Source organism: Ptychodera flava, chromosome 1, assembly GCF_041260155.1.
Source record: "Ptychodera flava strain L36383 chromosome 1, AS_Pfla_20210202, whole genome shotgun sequence".
Classification (NCBI taxonomy): domain Eukaryota; kingdom Metazoa; phylum Hemichordata; class Enteropneusta; family Ptychoderidae; genus Ptychodera; species Ptychodera flava.
The window spans coordinates 4,494,104-4,520,248 of record NC_091928.1 but is presented as its reverse complement, the minus strand read 5'-3'; the positions used below and the strand labels follow the sequence as shown (position 1 = coordinate 4,520,248).

Sequence of the window (26,145 nt, the reverse complement as noted above, 5' to 3'; positions counted from 1 at the left end):
TGTTCACAGCAAATCTGAATGACTGTGAAGATGTTACAACCCTAAATTTGACCTCAACAATAATGTTAAGCTTTCCAAAATTTAAAACTGCAGAAAGAAGATAAATCCATATCTACTGATAAATCTTCCTTCAATCATCACCACTACAATCTACAACAGACACATGCAAAGATACATGTACGACTAACAACACTGTGTCAGTAATTATTTTGCACTTTGACACATGCACTAATCACAGACATTCACAGCAATCAACTTTTTTGATCATTGGACATGTCAGAATAACTTACTGTGATTGGTTCACTATCATACTTCTCCCAGAATTCTTCAAATTCTTTTCTCTGAAATGTAATAGAATTGTGAGAATGAATTCATGATAGCATGGAGAGTTCTATGACTGGAGGAAAATCAACCAGCAAATGAACTGATAAGATTGAATGCTCCACACACCATCATTTACAAAAACACATCAGTGCACTGCATCATATGGAGACAGAACACAAGTGTGGTATCATTGTGCAAGGCATAAAAGACAACAATTACTGAGACAATGTCGTAACTTAGCAGTGTTAGGATTGGAATCGGTGACCAGGCTATATGATCAGCTGCAGCTTTTATCAAATACATATGCTGTAGCTTTTTTGTTGTTGCTTTCCATTTGATCCAATTCACAGTCAATGTATCTGACCTGTAAAGGCTGACATTGGGGAAGGGATGGGGCTTAGGTATTCATTTGTAAAGGTAACTTTTGTTATTGTAATATCAATGTGACATGTTGCAATCTGACATGGATGCATTCCATGCCAAGCAGTATTTGGCTATGATACTGACCAGAATGGGTGAAAGGAGAGGGGGTTCTCTAACTCAGAGTAGGTGCAAAAAGAGGGGTTGTCTAACTCAGCATGAGTACAATGAAGGGTTCTCTAACTCACCAATTCATCTGTGACAGCTATCAAAGATCTCTGATCATTTTTCACAAGGATGTGGTTGGCTTTCATCACCATTTCAATATCAGGTCTACTCTCTGCATAGATAGAACTCCATCGTCTCATGATTACACCACTGTTAGAACAGACATTACTTGTTACTGATACATTGAAATCAAGGTAATACATGCACCATGACAATTTGAAAACCCTTTCATACATGTAGCTAGAAGTAAATTTAAACTACTCTCTTTCATAATCAAGAGTAAAAATGAAGTGTTAACAATGAAAATTACAGCAAGGTAAGCACTACATGACTTCAAATTCAGCAATATGAAATCTGACACAGTCCCTGTTCTCTATATTTAACTTCACAAACTTTCATTTTCATTTTGCAATGTAGAAGATGGGAAAATCTCCTGAATTTTCATGTTTCAGGTTGAGTTTACCTGAATTTTAAACTAATGAAGGGTCATCTCTTGTTGAAGTGTATTCTGTCTTAAGCTAGTAACAAGGGGTATGTGCCTTGAAATTTTGCTCACTTTACACCATTCTCTTTCATCATCTTGAATAAAATTAGTACAGTGCAAATATTGGTACTAGAGGAACAAATTACCAATAATGTTTTTGACCGTTGAAATTCAAAATGGCCACCATCCCTGTATTAAAGGGGTACAGTCTTCGGAACTGCACTCAAAGGTCGTATTGGACCTATATGACCGATGGCAACACTGTATCCAAGGTACGATGGTTATCGATGAAAGTTAAAACATGTCTGTCATAATCTACATCGAGTAATTTAAATGTTGCAGCTATGATAATGAGGTGCATCCAGATATCGTGCACAAAATACATTGTTTGTAAACAAGAAACTTGCACAGGCGCAGTTCCGACGATTGTTTCCCTTTAACTCTATGGGAAGAAATAATAGTATCAATTTTCACAAAAATTAAGATTGTGAAAACTTTATTTTATCCAAGAGCTTCAAAATGAGTTCCAACAATTGGTAGACCAGAAAGGTATTGTAAAAATTTGAGGGTCTGAATATATGTCCCCAAGGCATGGATAAGCTAATGCATCACCACCATGAACTTCATCATTTATACACTTACCTTATTGTGACATCATCACCAGGCTTACAACAGTCAACAAGATCATCTTCCAATACCACCCACATTGACCTGGGTATCTGATCAACTAAACTAAGGACAATATCACTTTCAACATTGCTATAGTGCTTAAAAGCAACTCAAGTTATTAACTTTTGCAATGCCTGCATGAATTATCTTTATATGCCTTGCAATCATTCTATCTTACTGCAATATATTGCCATATACTGGTATCAGAAGATTTTGAGTATGTCAGGTGTAGAGGGCAGCACTATAGATGTAGCCAACTAGAAGGCCACAGAAGTATCATTCCCAGAAAATAAGCCTGAGAACAAAGTAACACACATTATCAAAGGATACAGTCCCAACAGCCAGTTTCTGCACTTGTTCCTGAATTTTGATTTCCTGGTAGTCACGACAACTGCTCGGGGATGATCCTGAATCGGAGAGACACATGAACTTGACAGAATTACACTGCTCAGGATTGGTACACTGTACAGGCCTGCATTCTTTGTAATACTGCTCAAAATCTGCCTGAAAGTATAAATAGATAAACATCACCTTCAAAAAATTATGGAAATTATTCTAGGGTATTTCTCAAGGAATATGGTGGTGGCGGATTATATGACATTTTATCTGCCAGAGCTGCATATGTCTTAGTTACATTAGTGTTATAAAAACTTGTGACTTACTGAAAAGTATGTAGGCGGTATTGAAAAGTTTTTTGGGGGATTCTGGTATCAATAAAGCTCTGGACGTAACAAAGTAAATTCAAAAAAAATTAAAAAAAAAACTAGATGATCAATTTTGCTGAGTCCTTCATTTTCTTCTGCTGAATTGAAAATCCATGGTAATTTTATTTAAAATAAATGAATCAATAACAGACCAGGCAGTTTCAGTTATTAATTATAAAGAAAAATTGAAGTAATATAAGATTTAAAACCACACTCACCGTTAAATGATATGAGAAGATTTAAATAAATTATTTCTTCCAATGTTTTACTTTTCTCAGTTTTTAAAATGATAACAAATGCTTGACAACTGCACAAAATAAATCTTTTCAACTTTTTATCAGACTGGCTGGATGGATACATTCCCAGGATCCTTTGTAAGTCCCTGTCTAGATCTTTCAAATAGTGTGATTCAGTTCACAGATATATTTCATCTCACTAATCAACAGTGTGCTCTCTTTGGAAAGTTTGCATCAATTTGCGGAATTGCGTATAAATCTTTGCATCCACCCCATACCATATCTTTAAATACAAACCAAAATTGTTGCCAGAAATTTGTTTGCATCATTGCACATAAAATCATCATAGAGGGCACACTGCCACTCAATGGATCAGACTTTTACTCATTAACAGTCATCATATCTCAGCCATTGAATTTCACTCACCTGGACTGTGAAGACATGTTTACACTTATTGCAGATGAATTCCTTTTCAAATTCCAATAATTTCACAGTGGAAGTCCTGATGACAGTACCTGTTGATGTACATAAATCATCAGATTTCTGCATGTCAACATGATACTTTCCACACATATATGTACAATCAATCTCATGAATCAATGGCTGGGAATGGATGTTTTGTGTTTTTTTCAAGTTGATGTGTTTACCTTTTTTGCTATACTTTCTACTTCCAAATCATTGTGAATGAAAATTAGTACTAGTATCAGTATATTCAAATATCTGACAAGAATCAAATCATTATGCAAAACCATACATAATGAATATTCATATTTAATAGCGTTATCATAATTCCAAACCAATACAGATTTATTTTCACAAATCTAAGCCATACATTATACAGAAATCGTGCGGAATTTAAAACAGATCAGAAACTGATGAGACAGTTAGTTTATTGGAATTTGGATAATACCACTCTGACTTGTTCTGGTAAATCTTACCTGTGATTGACAGAAATTTGCCGATATCTGATGTCCTGGGTAGAGTGTCTCTGATCAGTTCTGGACACACTGGTAGATTTGTCAGTCTGGCATGCAGATTACTCTTCAACATCTGGCATAGATGGTGAGAAAACAGTTACAGAGAGAAATGGCAATGAGAGGGTGTGCGATAATGTGGGGCAGTAATAGATTCAAATGACAGTGATAAAAGATGGAAGACAGGTTTACATGTACTGACTAACATGGTATAAACATTTCTGAAAATCTTATACATTATGGCCCAGTAAATGTGTCTTGAGAAATTTGAAAGCCACTAGCAAGCTCTGTTGTAATTGCACTTTCAATGCTATTTGACGAATTCCATAATCATCTGAAACGTTACTTCCACATTTGACTTCCATTTGACATTTTACTTCCACACAAACTGATTTTGATTCATTGCATCTGACTGATTTGTGACATTCTTGACTCTACGATGTAAACACAGCATTAATCAATGGAAACAGAGTCTACTCATTGTGAGTAATGCTAAAAAGATTTGTAAACTAAGAATATTGCAATCATCATGTTGTGAGAAGGTAAATGAAGACAAAGCTTTGGCAACATGCTCTACTGTCAGGTTTATAAATGAGATGAAATGCTAACTTTCTTTGATAAACTGGAGATACACCGTACACACAAGTACCATAGCAATGGTATGATAGCGTCTGTGTCATTTTGTTGGCAGATTGTATCGGCCATGAACACTGCAAATATAATAAAATTTCAATAGTGTAATTATTTTATTTTTTGCAACACTCACCATTTCATTCTGATCAGGGTGGTCCTTGTAAGTTACCATAGCAACAGATTTCAATGCAGAGTCAAAAATGGGTAGCAATTTCAACGGATGAGACAACAATAGATCACTGGTTTCCATGTTGCTTTCAAAGAGAGTCATCACACTGTGAAAAAATATATCTGTTGGTTTACTTTCAGATTGCTGCTAAAGCGAAAAGTTACTAGAATATTAAGATTCATAAGGAGTGTGACAGAATGTCAAGAAAAATACAAACGGACTACATGTATCGTGTATGTGATTGACAAAGCTTTGTAAAAGTCAATGTCTGAACTTATAGTCATTCAATAATACAGTACATTATGAAATAGTGTGTACAACTGACAATGACTGACAGTAAAATGATGACATGCCCTTCCATAATATGTATAGTGGTCAGAGTGTGGCTTTGTAAGGCATGTACCGGCATGGCATTGTACCTAACAACCACTACTGCAAGGAAGTTTTCTCCATTGCAAAATAATGTCAACTACCACACACACACAAGCACAAGACTGACATTAAGAAATTTAGTTCAAATTCCAAATCGACGCAAGCAAATGCTGAATACTAGCTTTGAAAAGCAACTATGGTTACAAGCAAATTTCAAAGTTGAGTTAAACACTTCTGATTCAAATGCTAATTGGTGTTTCTCCCCACTTCTATGCTTGCACTAATTCTTTTATTAAAACAGCACCACCAACGGTTAGACTAAGAAATTCAGCTTTCCATTTGCAGACTTTAATGCAAACAAGACATCAGATGCGTAGAATTTTAGCCAAAAGCTCCGGAATTACTTCATGGAAAATGCTGCAGACAATTTCATGTTTCATAAATTTTGATGAATCAATACTTCTTTTGCATTTTCATAACTGTCTCATCATCATCCTACACACAGACTAAATAACATCAGCATTGCATCCTCTCATGACGTGAAACCTGAGTTGATTTTCACAGACAACATTTGAAAGTTCCTGTGTTTTGAGCAATGTATGATCCATACTGCATCAAGATAAGCATTAGAAAGTAACTTACTCTATCTTGACTGCATAGTGAGCTGTGTCATCATCTTCAAGGAGGACATTCACAATGTCTTTCTCGTGTTGCTCTTGTATGTATGACTTGAAGATACCTTTCAAAGAAACAAAAACAAAGTTATCATCTTTTGATGATTAGAAAATCTACATAAAATTTCTAATATCATGTTTACTTTTCAAATAATTTATTAGAGTAAGCATCCATGTTCAGGCAAGTGTCTACCCTGATTTGTCACAGGGTTTGGGTGAATAGGAAATGAATAATTTTAAAATGTTTGTTGTGTGTGAGTCTTATTCATCATACATTTTTATTGCCTTGGCAGTGGTTTCTTTAGATATTTGGTAGCTGTTTATTATGTGTTTGACCAAAGATAGTTTCTCTGTCTATGGTTTCACATCAGAAATTACAAATTCTGAACAACATAGCATATATCACATTTTATGCCTTTTGTTCAATGGCAATAAAACCGATCATATGCGAACAGGACGGGTTGGGGTCTGGCTAAGCGGGTATCCCCCTAAATTCTGAGGAAAGTTACATTCCCTGGATCCTAGGCACTTAGACGGATAAATAAAGTATGTTTAACATCACATTTATTTTACATCTCAGATGCATTGGTATTTGGAACACGTCAGCAACATTCAAATTCTTTGTTGAAATGTCAAACACTTGTAAAAACAGCAAAGCAAACACCTGCAGCAAGCTGGAAAGACCATCGTCATGGCTACCAAGATATACAGTTTTCATGGACAGAAATGAACCATACAAATTACTGAAATCACATCACGTCGTCAAGTAATCAGATTTGGTTTGCCTTGAAACCTTTATCATGTGGGATTAAATCAGGCAGTTGTTAAATATGGTTGGTTAAGTGCAATTTCCGGAACACTGTCAGGAAATGTTGACCTCAGTGTATCTTGACCTTACGGTGGATATGACAAGGTCTATGGCTCTCAGTTCTATTCTTTGATGGAAAACTCAGAAAATATCAAAGGATTTCTTCATTTCAAGAAGATAAAGGGATCATTGATGAGTCGGAAATTGACTTAAATTATAGATAGCTGCTGTGAGGCTTAATTTTCAATAATAATCCCCCGATATGGTCAACAAGTCTGTCATTAATCTTACATTTGGAGGAAATTTGAAAGTCAAACCTCACTTATACATGTAGAGCATCAAGATACCAGTATGAGAAGTCAAACACTGTGTGTTGTGATGGCTAAACTACCTGTTTCGAATGTTGAGAAATAAGTACAAATTGCTATATACGGTACTGTACAATTCATAACAATTGGAAACCATACAAATGCTATCTCTATAATCGATGAAACATAGTAATAGATTACAAAGCAAGAATCAAGAGAGAGTTGAAGACAAAAACACACTGAGTTTCCCAAGTAACTAATGACAAATTACATACTTTTAGAATCCTTTATAAGCAATGTATAAGTTGAGCACAATGCTTGCAGGGATGTCATAGAAACGTAAAATGTAAAAACTGCGAAAGAATGAATAAACTTTATTGTCCATGTTCATTGCATCTGCAATGAGAATTTGATTCAACCTTCCATTGACTCAGCTTAAAAGCAAATGACCATTTCAAAATGTTAGATCTATATGTATGATTGACATGTAGCGATGTAAGTTATGTAAATATAAAGACTGAAGTTTGCAGTTTGGGATAGGAAATACAGATTTGTCACAATAGCAACAATAACATGAAGTGCTCACTACACCATGGTAAATCTGTACTGCTATACAGTACTAAATGAAACTTGTGTTCTGTAGGAATGAGCTATCAGCCGTAAGTTCAGGTATTATGCCTTTTTGTAAAGACAACATTTTCACACTCACAGGAGACTTCTCAAGATGTGTGATGCCATATCCAGCATAATTTTACGGTGCTAGCACTTGCAGTATTTTAGTCAATGTAGTGCTTTACAGAAGTCAATCTAGGTTTGAAATGTCCCAAAATAAGATTTGTTTTTGCAAAGTATAAATAATAACTGTCTTGTATACAGGTACATTGTAATAGCACTAATTCACACATTTACTGGTATAAACAGACTGATCAAGGCTGATATAATTACTATTCTCACACATCAATTACAGAGACACTCAAACAAAAAACACACAGTGATTGCACAGAATACTCAAACACAGCGATTGCACAGAATACTCAAACACGCACAAACTTCATCATTTCATTTCTCCGCTACATGTATGCTGTGAGTACATCAACTAATTTCAAGTATGCCCTCTGCAGTTTCCACGGATACAAAACACAAATCATTTTGAATTCAACTCTGAGAGTCCATCTGGCCCGTTTGATGTATTTTACATTTTGCTAGATGAGAATTTCAACCACTGTGTTTGATGTAGGACAATGGAATAGATTATCAATGTGAAATAGTACAGTTTACAGTGAGATTAGAGTTTTGAATTATGTGTGTTTATAAATTGTATATTCAAAATTGTCCAGACAAGCAAGATATATAATCACAGCTATAAGGACACTCCACTTTTAGTAAAATGCACCCTGGGGATAGATATTTTGACTCTCAATTTTTTTCAACACTTTTCTGCTCTACCACTGTAATCACTGTAATGGTGGGGTTCATTTAAAAGCGCTTTAGAATAAGAAAAAAATTTGTCTGAGTTTCTTGAAAATCAATAACCTTAATTTTTCCCCATAGAGTTAACACAGTGATGATTGCCATTTTGAATTTCAAATATCAGTAAATGTTAGGTAATTTGTTTCTTCAGCACCAAACTTTGTATGGTGACCCCTGATTTTTATTCTTGATTCAGTAAGGTATATAAAAAGTTTCATTGAAGAAAATTTGAGCAAACGTTTACATGTAAGCCTTTCACTTTCAAGGCACTAAAGTTATAATGTATGCATTTGTTTGTTCTTATCAGTATACCTGTAACATTTATCTTGTTTTGTACATGTTCTTCCAAGCTTTTCAAAATTTACCAAAAAGTGGACTTCACACAAAATAGTTGCATATCAATCATTCTGTCCCTACTTTCAAATTCACAGTGAAGTATATGACAGACATCTCTAAAAAATAGTGTGCTGCTGAGGTTATTTGTAAATGACTGTATCAGTATTTCTTCTTCTTAGATTGTAGTATTGTCAGCAATTTGGCAAACTAAGCCCTACCTGTGAAATATGGTAGCAGGGATATCATTTCCCCAGTCCATGGCCATATAAATATTAATATATAGAGTAAACTGAATGAATAGACTTTGTACTGCACATCTGTTGCGTAGTTCATTGAGTGAAGGCAATGGCTATCAGCTAGTAACTGCTGCAGAAGAAAGCCAGTGACTGGGGCCAGTCTAGAATTACATGGAGTAAAGCAATGGATATCATCCAACCATATACCAAGTACTTCCAAATTACTGTGTACATTGGTACACTTGTCGTTGTCCCTGGGAACAATTGGGACATTTTAACAAATACTTAACACAACAATTTGGCACATGAATTGCTTCCACAGACTTTGCTATCCACAATAGCAACATATTTTGTTGAGTAATTTTCGAAACTACTTTGGTCTAATTTATAGTCAGGAAATTTCAAAATACAATGCATATCAGTCACAGCTTTCTGCTGACATATGCCGTACACAATTCACAGGAGAAGACAAATGGATGATGGAACATTCATTTTGATGTTTACATCAAGTTTTACAAAACAATGTCTATACAAGGGTCAGATCGATGACAAAGATTGAAATTCTCAGTTATTTCATTTAAGGTAGCTACATACCTTTTAGACACTTTCAGATTTTTATTTTTTTCTCAATTGAACACATCCCAAACCCCAATAAAGTATACATTTTCTGAAAGCCCTGATATAGAGCTATCCGACCAAGTACAGTACACGGTCATTATTTGCATAAGAGTCACGTGACAAGCGTTTTGCTGAACCTTCCAAAAAACGGTTTTTCCCGCCTTATGCAAACACGCTGCAAGATTTCCGGTTAGAATTTCTTCATTGACAAGCCTTGACAATATCCTTCAAAACAGTGTCTGCGATTTTTTCCCGGAGGCTCCATTCAAATTATATGGCGTGATAATTAAAATTCCTTGAAAAGCACCTTCATCTAACACCTTTAAGAGCGCATTAAAAAAAACAAAGGCATATCAAGAAAATCCCAGACACGGTTTTGAAGGATATTGTCAAGGCTTGTCAATGAAGAAATTCCAACCGGAAATCTTGCAGCGTGTTCGCATAAGGCGGGAAAAACCGGTTTTTGGAAGGTTCAGCAAAACGCTTGTCACGTGACTCTTATGCAAATAATGACCGTGTACTGTGCTTGGTCGGATAGCTCTATATCAGGGCTTTAAGAAAATGTATACTTTATTGGGGTTTGGGACGTGTTCAATTGAGAAAAAAATAAAAATCTGAAAGTGTCTAAAAGGTATGTAGCTACCTTAAGGTACTGCTTTGATAGTGACTGAAATCTATATCAACATCAGTTACATGAAGTTTGTACATAGTCTTATCAGACACCAACTCATCACATGTGTACAGTATATTACATGATTCACAGCAGAGATTTTGATTATACATACATAACCACAGTAGCCAATCAATATATATCACCCTACTCCTCATCAAGTAAGACTATTGAGTGTGCTCTGGGAGAATGACTCACAGAGCTGATCAGAATACTTCAGTATACATACATGCATGTATTCCAATTTCAAATTCATGCATAGTTATCTTCGGTATAATAATATCTACTTCTATTTTCCATATGACTGACTTAATATGCCTATCAACTTTTGAAGAAATTAATGAGATTCAAAATAACATTTGAACCACCATTGTTGATGATCTATTCTGCTATACATGGTCACTTTGCTGTGCTAAACAAAAGTGCATCCATTAATTATCTTTGTTTCATTATTATTCAGGATTTTCAATTCAAAGAACAAATCTAAAATCAGAACATCACAGACACTGAACACATTCCTTCTATCACACTGTTATCGTTGTCATTTTCTGTAATATCCAAGACCTTCCATACCAGAGTACTTCCAGTTTAGCTCTCCATGTGAAGGAATGCATTGTCTGTCATACTAAGTTGTTTCATAATTCCAGATTTGTCTTTTGGAATTTAAGAATTAAAGTCATTAATGGTTCACTGAGGTAATACTACAAACTATATCAGCAAATAGAGGAAATAACACCATGGTATTTGTGTTGTCCCATCACAGATGAACAGTAAGTGTCTATCTCAATTAATTAATACACTTCAATCACTAGGTAAGCATAATAACAGGTTCAAATTAATCAGGCCAGTAAGGAGACTACGCTACATTGTTGTGTAATAAATTAATTGGCTTTCTGATTGAGATGATGTGATTGTTGAATGTACAAAGAAAATAGTTTGGTTTTATCAAATCTCTGTGTATGTACTCACTCCTCAACTATTAAGGTAAAACAAGCGACCTAGCGGCTGATATAGCTCCGCTGTGTTTAGGTAGAGAATAACTATTTTTGACATATGTTGATGAAGAAGGTGGAAATCTTTGATAGCTCATGCAGTGGCCAGAAAAAAAGTGGCTAAAATAGCTGCAAAAATACACAATTGAAGATTTCATCATACTTTGAATATATCACATCGCACTGCGGGACGAACGTATGCCTGAATGTTTCATATTCCGCGAAGCATATATTCTATCTGAGAGTGCCTTCGGCCGGTTGCTAGTGACGACAGCGCACATTGTATCAATTTATTTTCAATAGAATATCGATCGAAATCTGCTGGCGTACAGGCTCATGTGTCGAGGTCAAATCATTAATATGTCCACATAACCCGTATATATTGACTTAGATAGCATAAAATCAACGTATCCGTTGGTTTCTTGTACTTAGATTGAATCGTCGACACTTTTTTACAGTTTTGGCGATGCGTTCACATTTTGGCGCTCTTTGCAAGTTTGGCGCCATTGTGAGCTGAATATGACCTGCGAGTGAGCACGACAACAATGTATCAATTTCTGATAAAAGGATATCGATCGATAACGTTCACTGCACGATTACAGTGGAGAGTCTGCGCCCCGTTCGCCTCCGTTCTGTGTTATTTTTCAAATTTACTGGAATTTTCATCGTTGATTTTCGCCAAAATTTGGTATAAATTATAACAACATGACATGCAGTTGGTCTGTACATCTTACGAGACGCATACTGATAAAAATGCGTCAATTTAAGGCCCGTGTTCTGCATATGTACACGCCGTCAGCTCGCCAAATCATTGACGGCAACAGTATATTTCAGTGATCGGAAGAAATAAAATTCAAATAAAACAATTTTCGTGAAGAAATTCAAAAATCTAAAACGATAGGAATTTTGTATATTAATCAAAGGATCACCATGTCAATTTTCATCATTATTCGTCCAAATTTGAGGAATTTGAACCGACGAGAAGTTTGCAATCTGTTTGGTATATTACACGCCATTGTTTTCTACGGGAAATCAAGCTTATTCGCCGCGTCGTAAAATGAAAAATATATCTGAAAAAACCCATTGGTTTAACTTTTTCATTTCGCTGTAATTTCTTACAATATTTGAGATAACACATCTCATGAAGGTAAACTAAAACTCTATCGTTTTACTTTTTTGAGTTTTACTCTTATTTTTATGAAATGACGAGTTAACGATCATTTGGCTGTTGACTGTGTTTTGACCCATTTTTGCATATGAATAATTATCACATATGTATTTTCATAATTCCTTCATGAAATTATTGCCAAATATCATGATGGAAAGGTCAACATATGAGGAAATTGAATCTGCAACTCTTCCATCAATATTAAGCTGTGCTGCGTGGAAATTTCGCGAAATTTAACACACAGCGTCAAAGGCGGATTTGACTCACTGTACGTGTACACTACGTATGTGCGGCGAAAAAGTGACACGCTAATATGAAACAAAATGGGGGGCCTTTGGCCCCGCAGTGTCGGATCATCCCTAAAGAACATGTCAACCAAAGCTATCTGATGAGTAGTTTTTTGAGAATAAAATTTCTGACCAAAAATGGCAACAATTGCCCCAAAAATAAAAATTGCAGATTTCATCATAATTTCAAAAGATCAAATTTAGTTCATCTATAGAAACCTGTATACCAAATTTCAAAGCTGTTAGACCAGTACTTTTTGAGAAACACATTTTTTGACAAAAATGGAAAAAATTGCCCAAAAATTCAAAATTGCAGATTTCATCATAATTTCAATAAATATCATTTAGTTCATCTATAGGAACCTGTATACCAAATTTCAAAGCTATCAGATGAGTAGTTTTGGAAATACACATTTTTTGACCAAAAATGGCAAAAATTGCCCCAAAAATACAAAATTACAGATTTCATCAGAAATTCAATACATATTACTTAGCTCATCTGTAGAAACCTGCATATCAAATTTCAAAGCTATCAGACCAGTACTTTTTGAGAAACACATTTTTTGACCAAAAATGGCAAAAATTGCCCCAAATTAAAAAATTGCAGATTTCATCATAATTTCAATAAATATCATTAAGGTGATCTGTAGGAACCTGTATACCAAATTGTAAAGCTATCAGATGAGTAGTTGTGGAAATACACATTTTTTGACTAAAAATGGAAAAAATTGCCCCAAAAATACAAAATTGCAGATTTCATCATAATTTCAGTAAATATCATTTAGTTCATCTGTAGAAACCTGTATACCAAATTTCAAAGCTATCAGACCAGTTCTTTTTGAGAAATACATTTTTTGACCAAAAATGGCCAAAATTGCCTTTAAAATGCAAATTTGCATATTTCTGCACAATTTGAACAAATCTGAAAAAGATCATCCCTAGGGACATATGTACCAAATATCAAAGCTATCTTACTGGTAGTTTTGAAGAAGAAGATTTTTAATGATTTTTTTACCAAAAATGACAAAAATTGCCTTAAACATACAAATATGCAAATTTCATCACGATTTGAATAAATCTGACTGTAGTCACCCTAAGTAAACTGCATATCAAATTTCAAAGCAATTGGACTTGCGGTTTCAAAGGAGAAGGCAATTGTTGACGGACGACGGATGACGACAGACGACGAAGACGACGGAAAATCAACCTATTTTATAAGCTCCGCGTTGCTGACAGTGGAGCTAAAAATTAGTGTTTGTTTCCCATCATAGGCAGGGCTGTCAATGTTTTTCTGAATAGAAGGGTACAAGTGAAAGAACAGGAGGGTACAGCCTTGTGCGGAGCGAAGCGGAGCAAGGCGTGCGCGCAAGCGCACGCGGGGGGAGGCCAGGAGGGGGGTGTCCCCCTCGTGAAGCTGAAGCTTTTCTAATTATTCATCTTCATTGGTGGCCTGTGGTGGCACTTTTGAGGGCAATTTACTGTCAAGTTTATTATAACTGAAGTATAAAAAGCAACACGAAATTGAATCTTGTGAAATAAAATTATGAAAGACAAACAGAAGTATTACAGAGTTTATATGTTTATTGATACACCAGGTTATTATTATTTGCATACAAATTCTGTTGAATTACAACCTGCCATGCTTAATAAAGATCATAATCTGAACCATAATCAGAATCACTGGAGTACTCATCTAAGCCCAAGGCTTGTATTATGGCAGTACCAGCTGACAATACCCCAATATTGTGTGATTCTCAGGCTGATGAAACAGTAGCTTCAGAACTACATCTGCAAAAACTATTTCTTCAGATGTAGCTTTAGAAACTACACCTGCAGAAACTATTTCTTAAGAAAAACACCTGCAGAAAGTAATTCAATAATTGTAATATGTTCCCATTCAAAAACAGCTAATCGTAAAAATCTTGTCCCCACTGCAAAACTGATGTCATAACGTCACGACAAAAAATTCCGATCTACGTCTGGTTGATACTGTAATTTTATTTTGTCTGTTTCAAGACCTCTCCTCAGAGTTACCGGCTATGAATTTCCAGTGTGAAAATTTACAAATGTTATGGGGTAAATACGAGACCATTACTAGAGACAATTTGAGTAGACGCTACGTCATACAAACAATTTACAATACTAAAGTTTACATCCGCTAATGAAATTGCGTGGCTTCCTTGTTCGTCAGCCTCTCAATCGACAAGATGAGAATATGTTGATTTATTTAGGTAGTAAATCCTTGCGCGTGAAAGTTAACGATCAAATATTTCTCCTGATGACTATCATAGTATCTATTCTGATATCCCTCACAGTAGTCAGAGTTTTGTCGAAACTCACGCCGGCCAAGTGGGTAAGCTCACTACATGCATGTTATATCCATATTCAAAACATGGTTTACCGCCTCACGTACGTGCAAGATACTGCGAAAGTATATAGTCAAGCCTAGCTAAATTTTGTGATTGCCATAAACATTAAAAATGTTGGTCTTGGTAAATGAATTTGAAGGATCGGAACACTGATATTTGTTTTTGAGAAAAGATATCGGATGTCGGAAAATATTTATCAAATATAGATACTTGGGCTTTCGAACAACCACAGTACACAGCATGTACTACCGGTTGAATACATTTCATAGAACGGCAGCTTGGTGCAAACAAATTCAGTGGTAGTCAAAACTCACTAAAAATTGTGTCAATCCCCACAAAGTTGTTTTTTTTGCGCTGAGTAAACGATTCTTACATACTGATTGTAAAGAGTGTTCACGATCTCGATCTGCAAACGGGAAAACAAATCAAAAATTCCAGTCGCTAAATACACGTAATGCTATGGCATTTTGCTCAGACGCGGCGTGAAATCACATTGCATGCTATACCATTGATGGATTGAAACCCCGATCACTGAAATTCCTCAGGAAAATAAAATGATTTACAAATATTGACATTACTTTTATATCCAGAGCTAGCGTAAGCCTCTCGGGGTCTTTTTTTGACCCATAAATCCAACGTGGCTGTCGACTTTCGTAGCCATATCGATCGTGTACGTCCGAAAACCAATCAGAACACGTAAAGCTTTTGACAGTACCGATTGAAACCAATCAAAAATCGGCTACCAACGAGCCTTAGGGGCTGCGCCTCTGTAGCACAGCGCAGCCAACGGTAGAATTTGGACAGGCAAGAATTCATAACGTGTGTAAAGATCATTATTGCAGGCCTATCGGCTACCAACGAGCCTTAGGGGCTGCGCCTCTGTAGCACAGCGCAGCCAACGGTAGAATTTGGACAGGCAAGAATTCATAACGTGTGTAAAGATCATTATTGCAGGCCTTGAATAGGGAAAACAGGCGGCGGCAAGCCCTGTGTCAGACGGCGATTTGCCGCCGGTGACCGGCTATAATTGACAGCCCTGCATAGGCATCTGACATGATTGATGCTGTTACATCAGGATTTTTACTTTTATTTTTAAACCAACAATATCACACCACAGAATGAAAACAATGGAAAATGCTTACATGCAGCAGTACAGTAATTCTGATTGCTATAAGTCATGATGACAGTGATATCTATTAGCCTTGACTTTTCAAAACCACAGTGCACACATTTCATCCAAAAAAGACAATGTAATAGTTTCGGCCATGCATAGCACATTGGCAATTATGTGGCTTTATTTCTTTCAAGTGACTGATAAAAAGGCTGACCTCTGTTTTTTTGCCAAATCAGTTACACTGTACTGTACAGATACTGTATCAAGTGTTATATCACCAGGTGATCCTATCTTCTTACATGATAAACTACCGTAATAATGTAACATGTACAAAATATGTAGGTACTTTTGCAACTCAGCTGTATATATAGAGATCATCCTATATGTGAGATGTCTTCAATTCAATTTGGTCCATAACAAAATTTCATTCCGTACATTACCAACAGCACATAACAAGCCTGAAAGAGTTTGTGATAAATATACTCTACCATCTCTATATGGTCCCTGATAGCACAGTATCTTTACACAACAGAATTATTCTGTCTGGAGACAAAGAGGGGAATACCCTACGTATACATACGCATGTCATTTATGCCTGCATTGAGAAACAGTGCTTTCTGAACACAATGTCATTTATAGCCATGCTGTAGCAGGCATACATGGTCAATGACAGCTTCAGCAGAAGGGCAGGATAGAAACTGAAATAATATTGCTCTGTTTAAAATAAGTAAATATAGTTTTAGAAAATGCACTACATGCTAAACATTGATAAAACTACAGATTATACACACTGTATGCATGTCATGCCATATACTTCATAAACGGTAATTCAACAATGGGTGGACATGTGTGAGCGGTTACAATGGTTGTGTATTGAGCATATTTGTCATAAATGTTTATGATGCTGCCAATACTGAAATTGAAATTACAAGAAAATTAACTGCCATACATGTAGTTGTCACAATCCTCAACATCACAGAACATCACAGCCATGCAGTGCAGTCATGGTCATTACTGAGGACAACACTCTTTACACTCAAGTGACGTTGCTTTACTCTGCAAGGAGGCTAGTACAACACAATTAATATGAATTCATAATCTCTCCAAAAATATATGTGGAGTGTATAACTATATGTCAGCCTCTAAGAGTTCATAGTTTGTTCTGCTCAGTTGTAAATACTTTATTGAATAATCAGCATATACAGAATATACAGAATATAACTTTCTAAATTTGTAACTAAGCCATACAGGTAAGAGAAGAGAAATCTGGGCGTGACTGATGTTTTTCATTTTTACATTAGAATGAAAACTGAAGGTTTACATAAGTTTATTCTTTTACACAGATTCTACACTTTCAACTTCATATTCCACAATATTACTTACAAAAACCACTAGAAATATATAACAATCAGCAACTTTCCCATATTTTTCAAAAGTTGCGATTTCATTTTACTACTGTACGGTACAATGTACATTTGTACACTGTCCATTCAGTTGTAAAAAATGACAAAAACATCAAGACTATGGAAAAGAAATCTCACACGTTTGATCCAAAGACAGGCTGTTTGCAAATCCTATAACTTTAGCTCGGTTATTGAATTAATACTTTTGAGATTGGGGATTTGGCCGAGCGGTTTTGTCCGCAGCTTCTTCGCAAGGTGACTGGGTACCGTACGTTGTGAGTTCGAACCAGATTGAAACCACCATATATTCATAATTTGGAATAATGAATATTATTATTCACCTACATCTGTAACTTATGGAATTTCATCGTAGAGTAAGTTTTGGTATCTACCTGAGTGACACTGTGTACAATAAGATTAACGTAGAGCCCAATAACTTTGGGTCTTATTGGATATTACACGACCTTTGACCTCAAAAGTTAAATTGTATAAACAAGTTTGGAAAAACAGGACAAGACCCACTATTTTTCTAAAAAAGTATACATCTAACCATCACTAAGTCATTCAGTCAGCTATGGCTAGTCCCAAAACTTTTGATTTATGTGAAATAACTCTGCTGATCCACAATGTCTTCATGTGAATTGCATTACGCAAGTTCATTTTCTACACTTGGTGGACATGCCTCAACATATTCAGGTATTCCTAGTCAGTATGAGATCAATTGACGCACTGGACAACGGCGCCTTCCGAAATGGCAATACTTTTGACATTTCTTGAAAATTTGACCGAAAAGGCTATTTACAAACTACCGGGCTTTGTATCATTGTACAGCATACACTTTGGTACGCCATTTATCTCAGACGATACCTCTGCTGCCCTTATGTCCCCAACATAAATCTCAGTATTGGTGAACAAGTCATCGTTGATGATACAGTCCCCACTTGTTAATGGGTACTTTGATTACAGGTCCTCAGAGAGGATAGAGTCCTCTTCATTAGGTCTGTGATAAAAATACTTTTGAATAAATTCGCTTGATACATGTCGGAGTTGTAGTTCAGGACATGAAAAAATGGTAATAAAATGGACACACGGTGGCCATATTGGATCGTATCACAAACAAATAAATGTGCATATGTATGACATAGGTCAATGTCCTTGTAGCAAATTTGATTAAAATTGGTTGAGATATGCCTGAGTTATGGCTTGTACATGAAAAAATCATAACAAAATGGCCGCACAGCAGCCATATTGGATCGTATCACAAAACAAATTAATGTGCATATGTATGACATTAGTCAATCTCCTTGTACCAACTTTGAATAAATTCGCTTGATACATGTCTGAGTTATGGTTCTGGACATGAAAAAATGTAATAAAATGGCCACACGGCGGCCATATTGGATCGTATCACAAAACAAATCAATGTGCATGTGCATGACATAGGTCAATGTCCTTGTACCAAGTTTGAATAAAATCGGTTGAGTTATGCCTGAGTTATGGCTCTGTACATGAAAAAATCGTAACAAAATGGCCGCACAGCAGCCATATTGGATCGTATCACAAAACAAATTGATGTGTATAAGCTATGACAAACTTCGATCCAGGGCCTTCGATCGACTATCCAACTTGAAGCAACGCTGCAACCACGCGTAAGCTTACCTGGGGCCCGGTAACATTTGATGGACATCTTTCGTTGTCAATAAAATGAGTCCTGATAATGGTCGGCCGATATCGTTTTTATAGCTTTGATAAACAATCTATCAAACTTGCTTTCTGATTTAGTTCACACACCGTGCTTATCGTAAAGTATTGCATTGCACCATGGCCATGTTTGACCCACTGGAGGTGATGAAGGAAGTCAGCATAGACCACCTGGCCCATAGTCGTCAGAGGTACACGCAGCGCCGCCGTTTTGCCTGGCTAAAAAGTCGATCGAAGGCTGAGAGTGAGAGTGTGAGGCCCTGTCCGATAATTTGCATCCATATCTGCCAAACCGCTTTCGAACGATGACGGATGGTGGTAATTGCATGTTTTCTATTCAAAATGTTCCAAAATAGTTGAGATACAACACTTAATAGTTTGAGGCCGAACCTCGGGACTGACTTGTGCCTCTACTTTCAGCTGACCTTATGTATATCAGGATATCTCAGGAAACTAAAATATACAGTCTTACTTTTTAATGCATAAATCTCATGTAGAATTAAAACCTGTAAAACGAGTGAAGTTTCAGGATAAGGAGTTTGGAAAATGGGTAGGTCGGATCACCAACTGAGTACGAGTAGGCCTATATGTAGATTTTGTTACCATCAGTTTTTATGACAGGACAAGTCGACAAATATAAGTCAATAAGTTAGGTTTTAATGAATTGATCCTTTTTCAACTGATTAAAGGTTGTATAAATTACAACTCACAAAAAACAACATGATGATGAAGCAAAGATTGAATGGGGGAAAGTTCGCTCTGACACATATCCACGAAATCCAGGATAGACCTTTGTACTAATATGGTGAGTTTTATGTAGAATTTCAAGCAAAACATATAAAATGAATGAAAGTTTCATGATAGGTTTGGAAAATTAGTAGGTTGGATTACCTACTGAGTGTACATAAAGATTATGTTACTATTAGTTTTTATGACAGGACATGCCAACAAAAATATAATGACAGAAAGTCATTGTCATAAAATTAGGTTTTAATGAATTGATCAGTTGTCAACTGATCAAGTATTAGGTCTATAAGCTTCAGCCTTACATGTATAAATATAACTCACACAAACGAAAAGAAAAGAAACGATGAAGAAGAAAATATTGAATGAGGGAAAGTTCTGACACATTTCCACGATCGCGAAGCTATTCAGGCTAGACCTTTGTGCTGTCATTTGTTGACACATAGGCCTAATTTTCAACACTTCTGTAGGCCTCCAGTTATAATTTTCAACACTGTGTCATTTCAGGTCATAAATTCAACACTTGACTCTTTCCTTTATCAATGACTCGCATCATCCTCTGCATAATTCATTCTTCAACACAAGTCACTGACACTTAAATTCTTTAGCTGTGGCACCTCCACTCTCTCAAAACAATTTATGGCACCTTCAAGAACCAGAAAAAAGTGTAGCAAAGAGTGTTGTTTGTTATGATAAAATTTCAAATACTATATTCATGAATGAATACAACTGAATGCAGGCAAAAATAAGTAGATGTCAATAATCATTGATACCAGAAATAAACCAGTGTATCCAGAAATACCAAGTGTACAAATATAGTGTGAAATAAGTTTGGCATCTACTTGAATCTTTAGGGGTGCCTAGAGATAAATATTAAAAAAACATTGATCATTTATTGCTTGGTGTGTTTTTCACAATACAGAATGAATGAATGGAAGTAAGATGACATTTTAGTATGATTTAGTGTAGCTGTAGGCCCTAAATACCAGGTTGTGGTTTCAGGCCAGAGTTTGAAATTGATAACCCAGATAAAAATCAGCAAGACTCAGATCTATAAATGACCCTATTTGAAACGTTGTCCCTCAGCTACAACATCATGTATTTACCTTGAGTATCATGATTCTCCTTTATCTAAATTTAAACCTTCTAGTCACGAGTTACCTGAGGGTCAAAGGTCAAGCGGACAAAAACAGGAAAACGTGAACTCTGATGTGAAATTTCAATAGAAATGCCTTGGGGTGGGTGTGCTCTGGAATACCCACTTCTCAATAATTTTGGTAGCACATCAAGCTCAAACAAACCATAATCGGGGACTGTTTCATTCAGCAGAGTTCAGCGAAGCATCTTGTTTTGCATATGAACAAGTCATCGTTGATGACACAGTCCCCACTTGTTAATCGGTATTTTGATTACAGGTCCTCAAAGAGGATAGAGTCCTCTTCATTAGGTCTGTGATAAAAATACTTTTGAATGAATTCGCTTGATACATGTCTGAGTTATGGTTCAGGGCATGAAAAAAATCGTAACAAAATGGCCGCACAGCGGCCATATTGGATCGCATCACAAAACAAATTGATGTGCATAGCTATGACATTGGTCGATGTCCTTGTACCAACTTTGAATAAAATTGGTCAAACATGCGGAGATGCCTGAGAAATGGCTCTGTACATGAAAAATTGTAATAAAATGGCCGCCTGGCGGCCATATTGGATCGTATCACAAAACAGATTGACGTGCATATGTATGACATAGGTCAATGTCCTTGTACCAACTTTGAATAAAATCGGTTGAGATATGCCTGAGTTATGGCTCTGTACATGAAAAATCGTAATAAAATGGCTGCACAGCGGCCATTTTGGATCGTATCACAAAACAAATTTCCGTGCACAGCTATGACATTTGTCAATAAGCTTGTACCAACTTTGAATAAAATCGGTTGAAACGTGCCTGAGTTATGGCTCTGTACATGAAAAAATCGTAATAAAATGGCCGCCTGGCGGCCATATTGGATCGTATCACAAAACAAATTGATGTGCATATCTATGACATTGGTCAATGTCCTTGTACCAACTCTGAATAAAATCGGTCAAAACATGCCTGAGTAATGGCTCTGTACATGAAAAAATCGTAATAAAATGGCCGCACAGCGGCCATTTTGGATCGTATCACAAAACAGATTGACATGCATATCTATGACATTGGTCAATGTCCTTGTACCAACTCTGAATTAAATCGGTCAAAACATGCCTGAGTAATGGCTCTGTACATGAAAAAATCGTAATAAAATGGCCGCACAGCGGCCATATTGGATCGTATCACAAAACAATTGACATGCATATCTATGACATTGGTCAATGTCCTTGTACCAACTCTGAATTAAATCGGTCAAAACATGCCTGAGTAATGGCTCTGTACATGAAAAAATCGTAATAAAATGGCCGCCTGGCGGCCATATTGGATCGTATCACAAAACAAATTGACGTGCATCTGTATGACATTGGTCAATGTCCTTGTACAAACTTTGAATAAAATCGGTTGGAACATGCCTGAGTTATGGCTCTGTACATGAAAAAATCGTAATAACATGGCCGCATGGTGGCCATATTGGATCGTATCACAAACAAATTGACGTGCATCTGTAGCCATATGAAGTAATCCTTGTATCAAGTTTGAATGAAATCGCTCCAGGCATCTCAGAGATATCTGCGTGAACGGACGGACGCACGCACGCACGCAATCACGCACGCACGCACGCACGCACGGACATGACCAAACCTATAAGTCCCCCCGGACGGTGTCCGTGGGGACTAAAAAGCTGTTCAGCTGGTGGAGCGTACGTTCACCAAAGTTCATTGCATTGACTTTGAGGTTACGGTGTCTCACAATATGTCGATACGGTAAAAAAAGAAACACACAGCGGTTTTTGTGCTTTGTATGAACGTTTATAATAATGTAAAAATAAAGTCCAGTGGTGAAAAATCACCACAAAAAATTGGACTTTTACTAAAACGTACTCTTCAATGTTCGACAGTGAGTGGCATCGTGGCAAGACCGCATGCAATGAAGTCATGAGCAAGCTTTGGTGTCAACGGGTCCAGTCTTTGAATTTTCAATGAACACTGACTTAATTTTTAGGTCAATAAGCCAAAAGAAACTTGTCCGTGGCGACCAACCTCTCTGTTTGTGAATTTTCCCAATCTAAAATGACTGTCAAGAAGCAATTGGAGCGAGTTTGACATCGAGAAATTCAGCTTTCAAGACACATTGAAAAACACCGACGCCTTAGGTTGTTGGTTTTAATTCTATTTAGTCTGCGCATGAGCATTAAAAAGACCACCTAGGTTATTAGAAAAACATAGGATACTGGTATAGTGCAACGATGCTGAAGTTATTTTCGTATTCGTTTTCGTATTCGTTTTCGTATTCGTATTCGTATTCGTATTGGAGTCACTGACAGAAATTGTTATTTTTAGTCCAGGTTTCAGGTATGAAACGTGCAATATAGGATATTTACTGAGGTTTAAATATTGTGATAATTTGATTCGTAATTTCATCTGCCAAATTTGGTTAAATTTACATAAATTTGCATTTGTAGATTTTAAAGAATTTTGTGCACTTCATTTATTTGAAAAAAAATACTTCAAATCGGTGGGATCTGATGAGGCAGCATCTTCGCTTGCTAATGTCTCTTGACCGGGCAGCTGGATGCACCCCGAAATCAGGTGGTCAGTGCCAAGTCTTGGGACTCGTGAGAGCGGATGCAAAGGAGCTGCCCTGGACTGTACCATTGTTTTGCGGGGAGGGCAGATTTTTGTGAGGCGCTGCAAAACGGGTGACTGTTGAAAGCTATGATGAACGGGGGACTTGTCCAGGACAACCATCTGAATAAAAAAATGTGAAAATTGTTATATCCGGTCATCCTTTTGGACTCACTTTAGAATGATCATATCCATTTACAATTTGTATTTCAAGTATTTTACTTGATTTTGATATGGCTCTACGTAGACCTGAAATAAATTATAATAACAATACAATACAATACTTTACAAAACTCAGGGAGTGCGGTAAGACAAAAATTACAAAATTGCAAGTTACGACAAAGTTGTACGTGCTGCTACAGGGGAGAAAGTAACAGAAATCAATGACAATAGGTAGTTTATCTTTCAGAGTAAAGATGTGAGCAATAATAACATAAAACCGGACCGACCGATAATTCATGTATTACATTCAATCAGGGCTCAAACTAGCGACCATTTTCAGTCGCATAGGCGACCAAATTTTATGAGATTGCGACTGAATTTTTTTCAAGACATTTCTCCATACCGTATACGTGATCAAATACAACATATATTCGCTCAGTGTTCACGGAGCATTGTCCTGAAAGGCCACGACCCCAAAATACGCATTGAATAAGCATAGCCGTTGAGCGGAGTTACTCAGAGGTTTGAGCGCGTTCTCTCCACTGCACAGCGCTGCCAATGTGTCTGCTGATGTTATCTTGATCTGTCAAAATATCCCATGAATTTAATGATAAATTTTACTACAATCCAATCAAGTATCAGAAGCAGTTTTAGTGCTGTCACATCATTTCAATTGAACCAATCATAATCCCAGCATAAAATGTCATCAAAATATAGCTGACAAGGGAAAACAAGCAACCAGTAACTGCAACATGTTTCATGCGTTCACGTGCGTAATGAATATTTGCGTTAGTGGCATGTGACCGGCTAGACCATTTCCGGAAATCGTCCTTTGGAAAGCAGATCAAAGCATCGATTTCATCAAGCTTGTACTGGATTATCCTGTTTCATAAAGGTTTTTGTTTTCAGCTAGATCTCAATAGCAAGCAACTTTGTTGAAATATCATGGCAAATCTGCTGGGTAGCGACTGCAATTATGTAGAACCATGGAGGTAGTAGAGAACAGACCATGGGTGGGACTGTGGCGATGACCTCAATGACCCGAGCGATTCGATACACGCCATAAGTAACGCTTCGATATCACAGCTAGGATTAAATGCGCATATACGTTTGAGTTTTGTTCTCTTGCCTACAAAATATCTATCGAAAGTTGATAGTTGCTGCATTTCTATTCAGAGTTTTTGTTGAAAAAAGTAGCTATCTACCGGCTAGCGGCTTAATTGGTCCCCCAAAATAGTACTGCTGGAAGTTTTCTGAGTGACCTGCAGAAACGGAGTTGAAGAGCGGGGCAAACTGCGTAACACTAAAACTGGATCGCACAGTAACAAATGACGGAAACCGATCGAGCCAGTTGCGACAGCTACTAGACTAGCTGAAGTCTATTTATCATAGAATACAGGTATTTCTCGATATTTCGCGATACAATTAATTTCCATGCATTCTGGTGTATCTTATCATAACGCAAGTTGATCAACATGTTCTGGCAATGACAGTTGACGCAAACGCAAGGAAAGAAAAAGAGATGGGCCGTACTGAAATAAAGACTCTGACAACAGCTCACACATTAATTTAATCTTTATAGGGAAACAAATGTACCGATCGGGACATAGGCCTATGATACCATTTTATTCATCTCGTTTTCTTTTATGACGCTTTCCCACATCATATGAGATGATATTTTCTTTGCGACAGCAGTCTAAATATAGCATGTCATCGACTTAGGGGCATGCAATAACGTTGAGCCCTGCATTCACTGTCGTTATGACGATCACTTTCTCAGAGATATCAGTTTAAAACAAGAAAATTACCTTTTAAGTTTACAACTCGTCAAATTGGGCGGGTCAGCTAAATTTCCATTATCGATACTAATGATGTCAACAGAATGTTGAAGTTGGTTGTTGTGATAGAAGTTAATACGAAAACGAATACGAATACGAATACGAAAATGATGTTTGTTTAAAAAATCTTTCCTCCAAAGACTACTACTGGCCCACAGGCGCTAATAGCGTGGTAGTCTAATAAATAGATCGATTTTCGGCTCGATCTATCGATCTCGTGGTCAGTATGCCCGCCACTGTAACCTAGTGAGTATTTTGGTTACAATGGCGCGCATATCGACTACGGGATCGATAGATCGAACCGAAAATCGATCTATTCAACAGACTACCCAGCTA

At 36.6% G+C, this 26,145-nt stretch overlaps 1 protein-coding gene across 1 annotated transcript in view; it reads right to left on the bottom strand.

Annotated features, from left to right (window-relative positions):
* LOC139122113 (uncharacterized) overlaps positions 1 to 26,145 on the bottom strand; it is a 45,235-nt gene that overhangs the window by 6,308 nt on the left and 12,782 nt on the right. Inside the window, exons 2-9 of the mRNA XM_070687543.1 lie at positions 5,796 to 5,892; positions 4,746 to 4,887; positions 3,944 to 4,055; positions 3,432 to 3,520; positions 2,396 to 2,569; positions 2,039 to 2,115; positions 933 to 1,062; positions 291 to 341 (exon numbers count right to left, since the gene is read on the bottom strand). Coding sequence (XP_070543644.1) covers positions 291 to 341; positions 933 to 1,062; positions 2,039 to 2,115; positions 2,396 to 2,569; positions 3,432 to 3,520; positions 3,944 to 4,055; positions 4,746 to 4,887; positions 5,796 to 5,892 — 872 coding nt within the window. The remainder of the gene's footprint in view (positions 1 to 290; positions 342 to 932; positions 1,063 to 2,038; positions 2,116 to 2,395; positions 2,570 to 3,431; positions 3,521 to 3,943; positions 4,056 to 4,745; positions 4,888 to 5,795; positions 5,893 to 26,145) is intronic.